Source organism: Stenella coeruleoalba (genome assembly GCF_951394435.1).
Source record: "Stenella coeruleoalba genome assembly, chromosome: 14".
Lineage (NCBI taxonomy): Eukaryota > Metazoa > Chordata > Mammalia > Artiodactyla > Delphinidae > Stenella > Stenella coeruleoalba.
Genome location: NC_137160.1, coordinates 73,499,478 through 73,512,869, shown reverse-complemented (window position 1 = coordinate 73,512,869; position 13,392 = coordinate 73,499,478). Strand labels below are relative to the sequence as shown.

The 13,392-nt window shown below is 51.9% G+C and overlaps 1 protein-coding gene across 2 annotated transcripts in view; it reads right to left on the bottom strand.

Annotated features, from left to right (window-relative positions):
* GCN1 (GCN1 activator of EIF2AK4) overlaps nucleotides 1-13,392 on the bottom strand; it is a 59,156-nt gene that overhangs the window by 20,350 nt on the left and 25,414 nt on the right. The window contains exons 23-37 of one of the 2 annotated variants that reach the window (XM_079942588.1): nucleotides 12,544-12,657; nucleotides 12,231-12,429; nucleotides 10,880-11,035; nucleotides 10,230-10,411; nucleotides 8,896-8,976; nucleotides 8,419-8,562; nucleotides 7,355-7,482; nucleotides 6,996-7,185; nucleotides 6,733-6,803; nucleotides 5,908-6,073; nucleotides 5,362-5,556; nucleotides 4,037-4,283; nucleotides 3,497-3,618; nucleotides 3,070-3,184; nucleotides 1,786-1,965 (exon numbers count right to left, since the gene is read on the bottom strand). In XM_079942588.1, coding sequence (XP_079798714.1) covers nucleotides 1,786-1,965; nucleotides 3,070-3,184; nucleotides 3,497-3,618; nucleotides 4,037-4,283; nucleotides 5,362-5,556; nucleotides 5,908-6,073; nucleotides 6,733-6,803; nucleotides 6,996-7,185; nucleotides 7,355-7,482; nucleotides 8,419-8,562; nucleotides 8,896-8,976; nucleotides 10,230-10,411; nucleotides 10,880-11,035; nucleotides 12,231-12,429; nucleotides 12,544-12,657 — 2,290 coding nt within the window. The remainder of the gene's footprint in view (nucleotides 1-1,785; nucleotides 1,966-3,069; nucleotides 3,185-3,496; nucleotides 3,619-4,036; nucleotides 4,284-5,361; nucleotides 5,557-5,907; nucleotides 6,074-6,732; nucleotides 6,804-6,995; nucleotides 7,186-7,354; nucleotides 7,483-8,418; nucleotides 8,563-8,895; nucleotides 8,977-10,229; nucleotides 10,412-10,879; nucleotides 11,036-12,230; nucleotides 12,430-12,543; nucleotides 12,658-13,392) is intronic. The other variant, XM_079942589.1, reaches the window with a different exon arrangement.

Sequence of the window (13,392 nt, the reverse complement as noted above, 5' to 3'; positions counted from 1 at the left end):
AACCCAGGGAATTCAACAACTACAAAGACACATGCTGGTCAAGACTTTTAAGGGAATTCCCTGGCAGTCCAGTGGTTAGGACTTGGTGCTTTCACTGCCAGGACCCATGTTCAATCCCTGGTCAGGCGACTAAGATCACGCAAGCCAAGCACGCAGACCAAAAAAAACAACAACAGAAAACAACAACAACAAAAAACTAATAACTCAGTTAAAAAATGGGCAAAGGATTTGAACAGACAGTTTTCCAAAGAAGATATGCAAATGAAAAATAAGCACATGAAAACATGTTCCACATCATTAGTCATTAGGGAAATGCAAATCAAAACCACAATGAAATGCCACTTCACACCCACGAGGATGACTGTAACCAAAAAGACAGACAATAACAGAGGTGGCAACTGGAACTCGCATACACTGCTGCCGGGAATGTCAAATGGTACAGCTGCGTGGGGTAACAGTCTAGCACTTCCTCAAAAAGGTAAACAGTTACCACATGACCCAGCGATTCCATTCCTAGGTATCTAACCAAGAGAACTGAAATCATGCCTACAGGGAAAAAAAAAAAAACCTTGGATACAGACGTTCATAGCAATATTAACAGCCAAAAAGTGGAAACGACCCAAACATCTACCAATTGATGAATGGATAAACAAAATGTGGTATACTCATTCATTGGAATACATTATTGGGCCATAAAAGGAAAGAAGTACTGATACATGCTACAGTGTGGATGAACCTTGAAAACATAATGCTAAATGCAAGAAGCTAGACATAAAAGGCCACACACTGTATGATGCCATTTACGTGAAGTGTCCAGAATAGGCAAACTCAGAGACAGAAAATAGATTAGTGGTTGTCAGAGGCTAGAGGTAGGAGGGGAAATGAGGAGTGAATGCTAATGGGTGGGTGTGGGGTTCCTTTCTGAGATGATGAAAATGCCCCGGAACTAAACAGCAGTGATACTTACATAATTTTGTGAAAATGCTAAAAACCACTAAGTTGTACATTTTTGAGAAGTGAATTTTACATTATACAAACTAGTCAATTAAAAAAAAAAAAAGGCCCCAGGCTGGATTCTGAAAATGAAGGCATTCATTTGATAGAGATGAGACTATTCTGGGCCTGAGAAATCCCCAGGGGTGTTGGACATTGTAAACAACAACAAAATCCACATCTACCTATTCATCCCTTAAAAAACAAAAACAAAAACCCATCATTTTCTGAATGAAAACAAGTCTGGAAATAGGCTGAAAGGCACTGAATGGGTACCGATGTTCTATGCTGAAGCTTAAAAATTAACAAGTACAGTACTGGTCAAGGTAGCTGGCTGGGGTTTGTTTCTAGAAATCAATCTTTCCCTAATTACTCAAGAAATAACCACAGTAAAAAGTAAGCTCCCTAACCCCTCTATCACAGGCCTCCTGGAATGAGAGAGAATAGAAAAGTTCCCCAAAACCTAACACTTTGGATGATGCAGATGTGGTCCAGAGCTTGTCATTTATCTGTTGACCTCAAGGCTCCCTTAGAGTCAAGCTATTTCTGGGCCAACAACTCAGTTTCCCTACCTGAGCAGTCAATGACTGCTCCAGACCAACAGGAAAACAGACCACTTCCAAACTACTTTCCACTTATTATCGTAGGAAAAGGGCTCCCCCAAATTTAGAGGTTACCTCAATGTGAACATATCTGTCCTCAGAGGGCCTAAGCTGAATGGGTGCATGTTCCCTGCAGTGTCCAGGGATAGGAGGAGGAACCGGGGCCAGTGCCCTCGTGGGAGAGGCGTACCCAGGATCTCCGGGTTCCTGATGACGGAGCCAATTTGCCTGAGCGCCTGCTGTCCGGCCTTCTGCACTTTGACGTGGGAGTCGGTGAGCACCTCTGTGAGCTTGGGCACGATGTTGGGTAGGCAGGACGACAGCTGCTTAGGAGCACAGTACGCCATCGCCCCAAGCAATTCCACCGACCCTGCAGACGGCAGACACACGCCCAGCATGAAATCACTGAGCACAGGTTGGCAAGTCGCCTGGGCTGGCTGCCCGGGCAAGGGACACACGGCCTGCTCCTCTGCAGACTGCTCCAGCAGTCCCGGGAAGAGGGCACAGGGCCGGGCTCCAGCCAAGCGAGCAAAATGCTCCTGAGGCCTGCTGAGCCTGGGCAAGAGGCTGGGCAGTATTGGGGAGAGTGGCCAGACCTGGCTTAGAGCTGACAGTGATCCAAGGTCAATTCACTGAATTTCTCTGGCCTCAGTCTCCTCATCCACAAATGAGGAGACTGATTAAGATTGTGATTTTTCAAGATGTAGGGGGAAGCCTGAAGGACTGAGGAGGAAGCCCCGATGCTGACCCTCCCCAAACCTGAGCAACTCTGTTTTACAAATTAGGATTCCAAACAAGATTACATTTTTTAAAAAGGGGTTTCGGGACTTCCCTGGTGGCGCAGTGGTTAAGAATCTGCCTGCCAACGCAGGGGACACAGGTTCAACCCCTGGTCCGGGAAGGTCCCACATGCCGCAGAGCAACTAAGCCCGCCCCGTGTGCCATGACTACTGAGCCTGCGCTCTAGAGCCCGCGCGCCACAACTACTGAGCCCGCGTGCCACAACTACTGAAGCCCACGCACCTAGAGCCCGTGCTCCACAACAAGAGAAGCCACTGCGTGAGAAGCCCACGCACTGCAATGAAGAATAGCCCCCGCTTGCCGCAACTAGAGAAAGCCCACGCGCAGCAACAAAGACCCAACACCACCAAAAATAAAATAAAAATTGATTCATTAAAAAAAAAAAAAAAAAGGCGGTTTAATGGGGTGGGGAGAAAGGCTTTAAAATCACAGACCTAGCCACAGACAAGCCTTAAAGCTCTGCGATTTCCTGACTTAGGTCTGTGGCTCCTGTGAGAGGCCTGTTCTTTGCAAGAAAGCAACAAACTAATAAAGGAATGAGCTGCCTAACCAGAGTCTTGGCCTCATCCCTGGGCTGGGGAGCACACACAGCACAAGAGCTGTGGCTCTGGACCCCTGTAAGGGCAGTTTTCAGAACAGGAAGTTGAGGGAGGGAGGGAGGGAGTGGCCTTACCGGCTTTGGTCCTCCAGGATTCCTCCTCCAGGGCAGCCAATAAGGAGGGGAGCACCAGCTTCACCCCATGAGCACTCAGGTTGCTCATCACAGCCTTGGCACAGTCATCTGCAGCCTCAAGGGAGGAGAAAAGATGTTCAGGGGCCTCCTCGGCTACGCAAGGGTCAAGGCCTGATGCTGGACCGAGGGTTCTCCTGGTGACCAATGCTCACTGGGGGGGTCTACTGCGTCAGACCCTGTGCCCAGGCCCGCAGAGACAGCTGAGCAGGAGAAACATGGTTTCTCACCTCACAGGGCTTCAGTACTTCACTGGGAACCAGAGGAGTCCGTACCAGTAACCAGTGTCCAAGATGCGGGCAGAGGGCTTGCCAGCAGCAGGGGCCTCGAACCACTGCCAGCCATTCCCAAGTGCAGCCTCAGGACTTACCTCACGCACGTACTGGTTCCCATCCCCGAAGCACAGCAGCAGATGGGGCAGCACATGAACCACATACGGCTCGAAGAGCTTCCCCAGCATGGTGCAGAGCATCTCGAAGGCAAAGAGCGCTCCTGGGGGAGAAGGCAGGACGGCTGGGAACAGGATGTCCTCTCGGGGCAGCCACAGGACAAGCTCCCCACCACCTCCTCATCCTCTGGAAACACTCAGGGCAGCTGTGGGACTAAAGTGGCTGCCCCGTGAGGGAGCAGCCCCTCTGCCTCCCCTGAGCAGAAAGGAGGTGAGAACAGGGAGCACTAACAGCTAGAATGGCAAGTCTCTCTCAGCTGAGGGTGTTGCTGAGTTAGAAAAAAGGGAAGTCCGGGCCGCATCAGCAAGGATGGGATGGAATGGCTCACAGACAGCTGCCCCCCCTGCAGCACACACACAAACGCCAGCCTTCAGCAGGGGAGGAAAAGCCAGATTCCCTCCTCTGGCAGCCATGGGGACTGACCTCCCACGCTGGGCTGCACCGAGCTTGGAGACACTCACCCTCTCGGCGGCGGAAGTTCTTCTTGTCCTGGATGGCATCAGTCAGCGCAGCCATCATCTCCTGCTGCTTCAGCGACAGGATGCCCAGGCCCTTTACCAGGCCCGCCAGCCCGTAAGCAGCCCCTTTGCGCTCAGCGTACTTGTCTGACTCCAGCAGCTGCTGCATCAGCCTCTGGATCATCCCTCCAGCGTCCTCCTTGATGGCGGGGACGAGGGGCGGCAAGCAGCTGGCCACGGATTCCTGGACCTGGGGGAGGGGCCCACCACGTCAGTGCTGCAGCTCAACCACAGCCAGGCCCTGGCAGCCGATGCAGTCTTCTGCAGCACCTCACCCCTAGACGTCCCCCAGCCCCATCTCAGCCACCGCCTGTCAGACCACACAGAGCATCGGAAAGGCAGATGGTGGTACAAGCTCATGCCTGACCCGCATTCCGTCAGGGTGCACGCTACATCTGTTAGCCAGGAGAGCATCAGCCATTACGGTGCTATTTCTGGTCTGAAGAGAGAACCTAGGCCTGGGCAGGTGGGGTAAAACCTCAGGAAGATTAAACCCGCTCACAGAGGAAGATCCAGAGAGAAACATGCTACTGTGCCTCCTTAAAAACAACCCAAGTCTCTCAGTTTTCAAATTTGTCAGTCAGGGAAATGGGGCTGGGCCTTACAGGGCCAGGTCCAAATCAAGCAGTCCCAAAAGATGCTGTCAATCGTCTTCCAGCCACAGCTCATGAAGCCCGACCAGGGCAGCGAGGCAGTCTGCAGCCAGGGGCCTGGGCAGGAAGCTTGGGAGGCCAGGTACTCTGACAGACTATTTGACCACAATTCAGTAAACCTGTGGTTTTCAACTGTGCCTTTGAGGAGGACACTCTGGATTGTCCGAAATGCAAATAACAGAAAATACATGTAAATGTGTTTTTTAAATAAGAGAAAAAAAAAAATCCTTTGCACTGTGGCTTGGAGGCTGCATCACAAGGCCCCCAAAACATATAACTAACGCAGGGAGAGGATCAGGAAAAGGCTAACACAACAAGAACGATTCATTTTTTTTTTTAAACCTCTGTATCCCCAGGGACAGGTTTACTCTAAATGCAAAAAATGACTCTTAGAAAATGAGTAGAAAAAAATGAAAACATCTAAGAGGTCTACTAGAACAAAGTAACAAACTAACTCCCCCTCCAGAGGTGAGTATTCCTGACTATAAACCAGGCTGTCCCGAGACGAGATGACTCCTCGCAGAGAACTGGGCCTTCTGCACCCTGATACCCAACTCTGTCCCTAGCGTCCCACTGCCCACCCACAGTTGGGGCCCCAGGCCAGGGGGCAGGTACCTGTTGGGAGGGGGTGGAGAGAGCGGCGATGAGCTTGGCGACAATAGGCTTTACTTTGGGGTCGCTCTTTTCCAGGTGCTTTGCTAGAGAGCCCATCAGGACCACCACGCTCTGCCGCACAGCGTCATAGCTGGCATCATTGGGTGCGTTCTTCAGGAACTCCTCAAACACCGGCAGCAGCGAGTTGACGTTCTCCTGGAAAGCCAAGAGCTCCTGGAGCCTCACATCAGCCCATAGGCTGTGCCTGGGGATGACGGTCTCTGCCCCAGGACCAAGCCCAAGTCTGGCTCTGGGACAGGCATCCTAACAAGCTAGCCAGCAGTGCCAGCGGGTTTCCCAGTCTTCTGGCAGGACTGCAGCAGACTTACAAGAATTTAACACCCTTTTGGGGGGGTCTTTATGACTCAAAAGAAATACAAATGGAATTTTCCACAGGGGCTAGTGCCCTGCCAGGATTTCGAGCACTCAGCATCCCTGTGGCACCACTGCTCAGCCCACCTTGGCCCAGCCTTCTCCCCACCTCCTCAGCTAGCTGAAATCTTTTACCTTCCCATGCGTGTTGAGCGTCTCAAGGGCTGCATCTAACATGCACTTCCGGACATCTGGGTTTCGGTCGTTGAGGGCATCAGGGACAAAAAATTGAAAGAGTGGCTTCACCTGAGAACTGTCCAAACACTGGGAGAGCTTGTTCAGGGCCAAAGCCAAGCCACACCTAGGAAAGAAGGGGGAGCATGTCAGGGGGGCAAGGGCAAGCCAGAGGCCTCCTCCCCTGCTGGTGGCACCTATCCCAGTATGTCACTAGGAGAGTGAGCCTGCCAACAGCAAACACTGCTTCAGGGGCAGAGCACAACACAGAGCCCAATGCCCTGTGCTTACCCACTGCTGTGCCCACTGGTGTGGCAACGGCCCACTTGTAAAACAGAGAGCTCCTATCTGTCCAGAGTTTACCTCCTACAGGGTGACCTTGGGGAGGGGACCAGCTCTGCCTCTGTTTCCCCATGTGTGAGTGCATCGCCTACCCCTCTCCCTCCAGGGGAGGAGGAAAGGGAGGTGAAGGAACCAGATGTGAAGGCATTCAGAAGTGGACATACTCTACAAAGGCTAAGTACTATTATTCTTTCAGCTACAGCAGTAAGGAGGGGCCTAGGGACCTCTACAGAAACAGAGTCCCTCGGAGGAAAGGAGAAACATGTCGTCTAGCTAGCCAGGAAGAGCCAGAACTTGAACTCAGGTCTCTGACTCAGAGGGAGGTCTTGCTGTTTCCCTCCGCTGATCCATTATCCCATGCTGCCTCTTCACAGCACCCAGCCCAGCCAACCTGCCACACCTCAGAAAGCACTGAGTGGTACAAGGCTGAAGCAACTGTTATACCTGGCTTCCCACTGATCTGGAGGAGATTCTGAGATAACTCGTCCCAAAGCATCCAGCACCGGGGGCGGCCGCTGCAACAGACAGGTTGATCAATGCACTGCAGTGCTCTCTCCAATAAAGCCAATGACCCAGGTGAGACGGGAGATTAGGCACAAGCCACCCTGAGCCACAGTATGGCTCCTGTTTGGAGCAGGTGGGAGGTTGAAAATGGTCCAACCCACCCTTACACACCCAGACTGCATCGCGGTGCACAGACGACTCACATAGAGCTTCTCCTGGTAAATCTCCATAAGCCTGCCCATAACCTCCGCCGCCTGCCGCTGGTAACGCGCCACTGCTTGGGAGAGGGCTTCAGCCCCGGCCTGCCTCACAGCTGCCTCGTGATAGATGACGTCGTCGATGAGCAAGGAGCAGAGGTCTGGCTGCAGATCTAGGCCCATGGTTGACCAGAGCCTGTAGCAGACCAAAGGCGGAGCTGGTCAGACAAGGATCTGCAGCACAGGCCCTGCCAAACCCGACCACCCGACCCTTTTTCCCTCTGTAGGCTGAGCACGCTGGGTCCAGTTATTTCATGAGGGGAAAGAGAACAGAGCAGGAAAACCAGCCTTCCGACGGCTCTCACCTCTCTGCCAGCTTCCGGATCTCCTCCTCCTTGTCAAACTTGACCACCCAGAGCCTCCGCAGAAGGTTCAGGCCATTCTTCTCATCAGTATCAGGCGCTGGCAATACCATGTGGAGTTCCAACAGCCCCTGAGAGGGGGTGGGACCACACCGTGTAAGGCATGACCTTTGGGAAGAGCCTCTGACCTGTCCCCCACCACCCTGCCTCCCGCTAGGGCTGAACCGTCCAAGACGTAGCCACTAGCCGCACGTGGGTCTCCACAGTGAAATCATTTAAAACGAACTCTAACTTTTTCAGCTGCACCAGCCACATTTCAAGTGCTCAACAGCCATATGCTGGCTGGTGGCTACCACACTGGACAGCACAGATGTATATTTCCAGCCCTGCAGAACATTGCACTGGACAGCACTGGTTAGGGAATGCCATGAGTCAGTTCAGCTCATTAGCTGCTCTTCAAAGAGCTTTTCTTTCATGAAATGATGGCATATAGCGGTAGAATCTTTTCTAACATAAAATTTAAAAATTTAACTCTAAACACGCAAGTCAGACAAAACCTCAGAAAAAGGACATTCCCTTTGTTTTAGGAACTATCTGCCACATTGCCATTGTTTTTCAAATTTTTACCAAGGACCAGTGCAAACTCTGTCACAGAGCAATAGCAGGAGCCTGCAGTCTGGCATCTGGGAATCAATGTCTCATACTCCAAGGGGATCCTTTAGCTTTGGGTCCCAAAGCACCAAGAGAAAGCAAGTATAAGGTAGTAGGTTGAAGAAATGAACCAATCCTGTGAGTTATATCTGTCTATAAAAGTACCAAGATCCACATTCCGTTTTAGAAATTAGGTGAAGTCTTCCGAGGTGAAGAAAAAAATAGGCAGTGATACATGACAACTGCTTAGCTGTTCCAATTCCTAGAATGACCCCAAACCACACTCTGTGACCTCTTCTCTTTGCCTCCAGGACACGCTGGTGCATATGTGCGGCATCTCCCATCAGGGCAGCTCGAACAGGGACGCTGAGGGACAAGGGATGCCAAGGTAGCCCCAAGAGGGAGTGGGCACGCACCCGGAGCGCAGTGTCCCGCACACTAGCACAGGGGGACAGCAAGGCGCAGAGCAGCACGTCCACCTCCTCCTGCTCTGCAAAGGCACAGCCATCCTCGCCACTGCTGCTGGCACACAGGGTGGTCAGGGCGTCTGAAGCCAGAACCTGAGGAAGACATCCATCCGCTGGGCTCAGTTCCCCAATTTTTTTTTCCTACTATGGGGCCAGGCAGGGGAGCCAGGTGATGGGCTGAGGAGCCCAGGGAGGAATCTGAACTGAGAACACCCACCCCACAGCCGTACTAGGGCTCAGACCCCAGCGCCAGGCCAAGGCCAGTGGCAGGACCCAAGCAAAACCCCTCACCAGCTGAGAACAGTCAGGCTGGCTCTCAAAAGCAGCCCTTCTGCCCAAGGCCAGAACTGAGGGCTGAGAGAACTAGAACCTGAGGTTGGGGTCATGAACTGAGTCACAGCAAAAGTCAACTGGGAACCAGATCACCTGCAGTTGGGGAGAGCCTGTGCCGATCACCCAAGTCAGAAGGCGCAGCATGGCCACACGAGGCAGCAACTCTGGGCCATTCTAAGAGAGAACAGAAGGTAAGTCAGGGTGAAGCTCCAGGGAAGGTATGTAACCAAGTCCGGTGGCACATGAAGCAGCACCCTCTCACCCACAGGGGAACATTCTGGGTCATACTGCTGACTCCACTGTAGAAACCCTGTCAGGTTTACAACTCAATCCACAGGAGCCAACCCCAGTCAACCAGATCTTCAGGGACTAAAAATAAATAAACTCTTAACCTTGGTTGAAACTCACAGAATATGAAATACAGGTGGCCCATAAACATATGAAGAGATACTGAACTTTACAAGTACAGTAAAAAAATGTGAAATAAAACATTACACCATTCTTTCACCCATCGTTGGCAAGATTACCACTACGTGAGGTTGTATTAGGACTGGAGAAAAGAAAACACTCAGTGAGGGTATAGCTCAGAACATGTCACAGAACCTAACAATTCCATGCCCAAGAATCTGTCCTATAGAAATGTTCACACAGTGTGCAAGGGACATAAATGTACAAGGGGGCACACCACAGCGATGTTCAAAATATGGAAACGTTAGAAACAACCTAAAAATATCAATCAACAAGTAAAAAGTTAACTAAACCATGGTGAACCCACAGCATAGAACCCCACGCAGCCTGTGAAATTAGATCCATGTGACGTGGATCACATGGATCCGGACACCGGAGGAGACCCACAGAATATCGTCCCATGAAAGAAGGAGTGCAATCCATTTTTGCTTTACTGTGTTTGTGGGTATGAGTTTTGAATGTGCTTAAAAAAAAAAAAGTCCACAAGGGTATAGGCCAAACTGTTAGCAACAGTTACCTCTAGGGAGTGGCATTTCTCTTTTTGCTTCTGTACTGTTGGAATTTTACACATGCATTACTTTGGCAAATTTTTAGAACATAATCTATTAAAAAGAAAACTCCTCAATGAATGAGCTCCAGTCTCACAATCATAAGCAAGTCAAAGGGAGACAGAGTGATCAGAACTATCTTCTGAGTTAGAAACAAAACAATAAATTAATACAAAATCCTTCAACTTCTTTGGGTCAGAAACTATCAGACACAAGAGACCCATAAGCTTCTGTGAGGTCTTGACAACCACACTGAATAGAACATTTGGGTTCTCCTCACCAGTGGTTGCTGCTATAGGTATATGTATATGCTGCACGACCCCCCCCCCAGAATTGTTCATGGGAAGCGTCAGAAGCCCCTGCCTCCCCAACGCCCTCAAACCGAGAGGGAGCCGAGCTCCCCGGGCCAACCTCGTCCACACGCCCTGGCGGGCTGCTGGGTGAGGCCCTCAGCTGGGCGTGGACGGTGAGGATCTGAAGAATCTGGGCCACGCGCTCCTCCTCCTCCTTGCTGTGGTGGGGCATCTCGGTCAGCACCATCTTCAGAAACGGGAAGACTAAGGAGAAGGCTGGCGCGGACAGGGGCGCGGCGTCTGTGAGAGCAAGAAGCAGATGGATCCTGTAGGTTGGGCAGGATCCCGAGCACGGCTGCCTCAGTGTCCATCCTCAGGGCAAGTGGGTGGGGGGAAGGCTGGAGGCCCTGACACCCTGAAGCATGTGGCATGACAAGAGGGATGACAGGCAGTAGCCCAGTTCTAAAGCCAATCCTGCTCCTACCCCAGACACTGCCCAGTTCCACAATGTGAGAGTTAAAACAGACAAGTAGCTTCCAATGGCAAGAACTAAACCCTCAGTGGGGGTCACAGTGATTCAGAATACCAGGGACCAGACTCAAAAATCGTCCATCCCCCCTTTTTCAGATGAGGAAATTAAGGCCAGGGAGGGAAGAGACTCACTGGAGGCTACAGCCTCAGGAAGCCCCGGGGTACGGAGCGCCATAGCTCGTGCAATCCCTGCACGGTTCACACTGCCTCGTGCCCTTTGTCCGTCCTGTCCCTTACCTGGTTCTCCCTTGCCTGCCCTGCTGGTGATGGTGTGACTGTGCAGCAGGGTCACCGCCCTCTTCACGGCCACCGACAGCTCTTCCTGGCACCATGACTTATCCAGGGCACATTCTGGCTTCAGCAGGCGCAGAGTCACGTGGCTCACCAAAGTTCCTGTGTCCAAGAGAAGGGACCCAGCAGGGGATGACCCTCGCAAAGACACAGAATCTGGCCCAGGTGCAAACCAGGGACCCAGGGCAGAGATGCCATGTCCCTCTGACTTAATAGTAATCAATTCTGCTCTGCCTAAGTATCCTCAACCTAATTTCTCATTTCATCTCCAGGACAGTGCCAAAGGGTAGGCAGGCCGGCAAGGAGATACCCTTCTGACACTAAGGAATTAAAAGTGCGCTGAGAGGAGGCATAAGCCACCCAAGGGTCATTCAGTTGGGAGTTATTCAGCTCTATCCATGTGGTCCTCCCACCTTCCATGCAACAGCACAGCCAGCCAGGTAATACTTCTGGCAGGTTCTATGTGTACTGCCTGACTCCAGCCTCACCCTGAAGGGAACATACCCCTCAGGCTCAAGGTATGTTCATCCTCAAGGTCATTAAACAACCCATAAAGCGAGGCCTCCACAATTCCCAGCCACCCCACTTGGTCTTTGTTTCTCCACAGCCAACAGAAAGCTAAAGGCCACAGAGACCTCTGGTCATCCACATGTGGCTGCTCAGGAGCTCTGGGCTACAGACAGGCCACGTGGCACCAAACCATCCCACTGCCACTGAATTTCAAACTGCTACAGGGCTTCCCTGGTGGCACAGTGGTTAAAAATCCTCCTGCCAATGCAGGGGACAGGGGTTCGAGCCCTGGTCTAGGGAGATCCCACATGCTGCGGAGCAAATAAGCCCATGCGCCACAACTACTGAAGCCCGCGCGTCTGAAGCCCTTGCTCTGCAACAAGAGAAAACACTACAATGAGAAGCCTGAGCACCGCAAAGAACAGTAGACCCCACTTGCCACAACTAGAGAAAGCCCACGCACAGCAACGAAGACCCAACGCAGCCAAAAATAAATAAATAAATAAAATAAATTTATTAAAAAAAAAACACTGCTACAGAAAGATCACCGACTAGCATCTAAAAGTTGGCCCTCAGAATGAAGACTCAGCAGACATAAAATGGGAGAGAGGAGGCGGCACTGTGTGCTCCCAAGGATACGCTGCTTGAGATACCTGAGGCTGTATCCATAGGAAAACAAGTCAGTAGCCTAGGTCACTGCGTGCCTCCCCACGAGCACTCGGGGGCATCTCTGTCCACCCCCATCCTGCCCCGGGGTCATGCCCACAGCCAGCCAACGAGGACTAACCCAAAGTCTTGAGCCTAGGGGTCATGACACAGGCAGCTAAGGACAGGAAAGGGTTCTTGATCCTGGGAGCAGCGAGGGGAGATTTCAACAAGGGCAGGAAAGAGTCGACCAGGACAGGGATGTACTGGGTCAGGCCGGACGGGTTCTTGGCCAGGATGGTGTCCAGCAGTCCTAGCGCCGCCTCCAGCTCATTGTCCAGCTGTAAGCAGAGTCACCCCAGAAGGCCAGTCAGCGGGGCCCTGCCCCAGGACAGCGAGGAGCAGGCGACCCAGCACTCTCGTGGCACAGGCGTGTGGTGGCAGCGACTGCTTACCTCCTGCAGCCGCCTCCGGATCTGCGCCTCCTTGTCCAGCTGGGCCTGCAGCATCTCCTTCTGTTTGCTGGTCAGCTGCACCTCCTCTTTTATGCCTTTCTTCTTCTTTATCTCCTGAAGGGAACAAGCAAAGCAAATCCATCTCCAGGGAAAGGAACTCCCTCCCTCCCACCAAGCAGGGCACGCTCAGCTCCCCAGTCAGCACCAGGACAGCTCTATGTCTGTGACCTGGCCCCCCAACCTGCCATGTGGCCTCCCCTACTCCCACAAGTCCACAGCCACCTGGTATCTACAGAACAGAGAGAGCAGTAGAGAGGGGATTTCTTGCTGGATTCTCTACTAACAAACACAAGAAGGGCCTTTATACGTTAGAGAAAAGAAAAGTCCCTCCAGGTGCTGAAAAGGGTATTCTGGTAGCCATGCAGCTTCAGCCTCCCCTCCTGCCAGCCCGCCCTACAGACACTCTCTTCCAGTATAAGCTAAGGTCCTGCAAAGACCGAGAGCACTCATTCATTTGATAAGTCTTTACTTAGCACCTACATGGTGCCAGGCACTGTTCTAGATGCTGGGGAGACCGTGAGAAGAAGACCAAGTCTCTATCCTCACAGAGCTGACAATCTAGTGGGTGCAGGTAGACCACGAACAGGGAAACAGATACATAAACAAGGTGACTTCAGATCATGACCAATGTTATGAAAGGAATAAATATGATGCATAGCAAATGAGAAAAGGCGCGGGGTCTACTCTGGATAGGGCGGGCAGAGGGGTCACCTCTCCGCGAAGGGGATATGTGGGCAGAGACGTGAAAGACAAGAAGAACCCAGCCTTGTAAAGACTGAGGGAGGACAA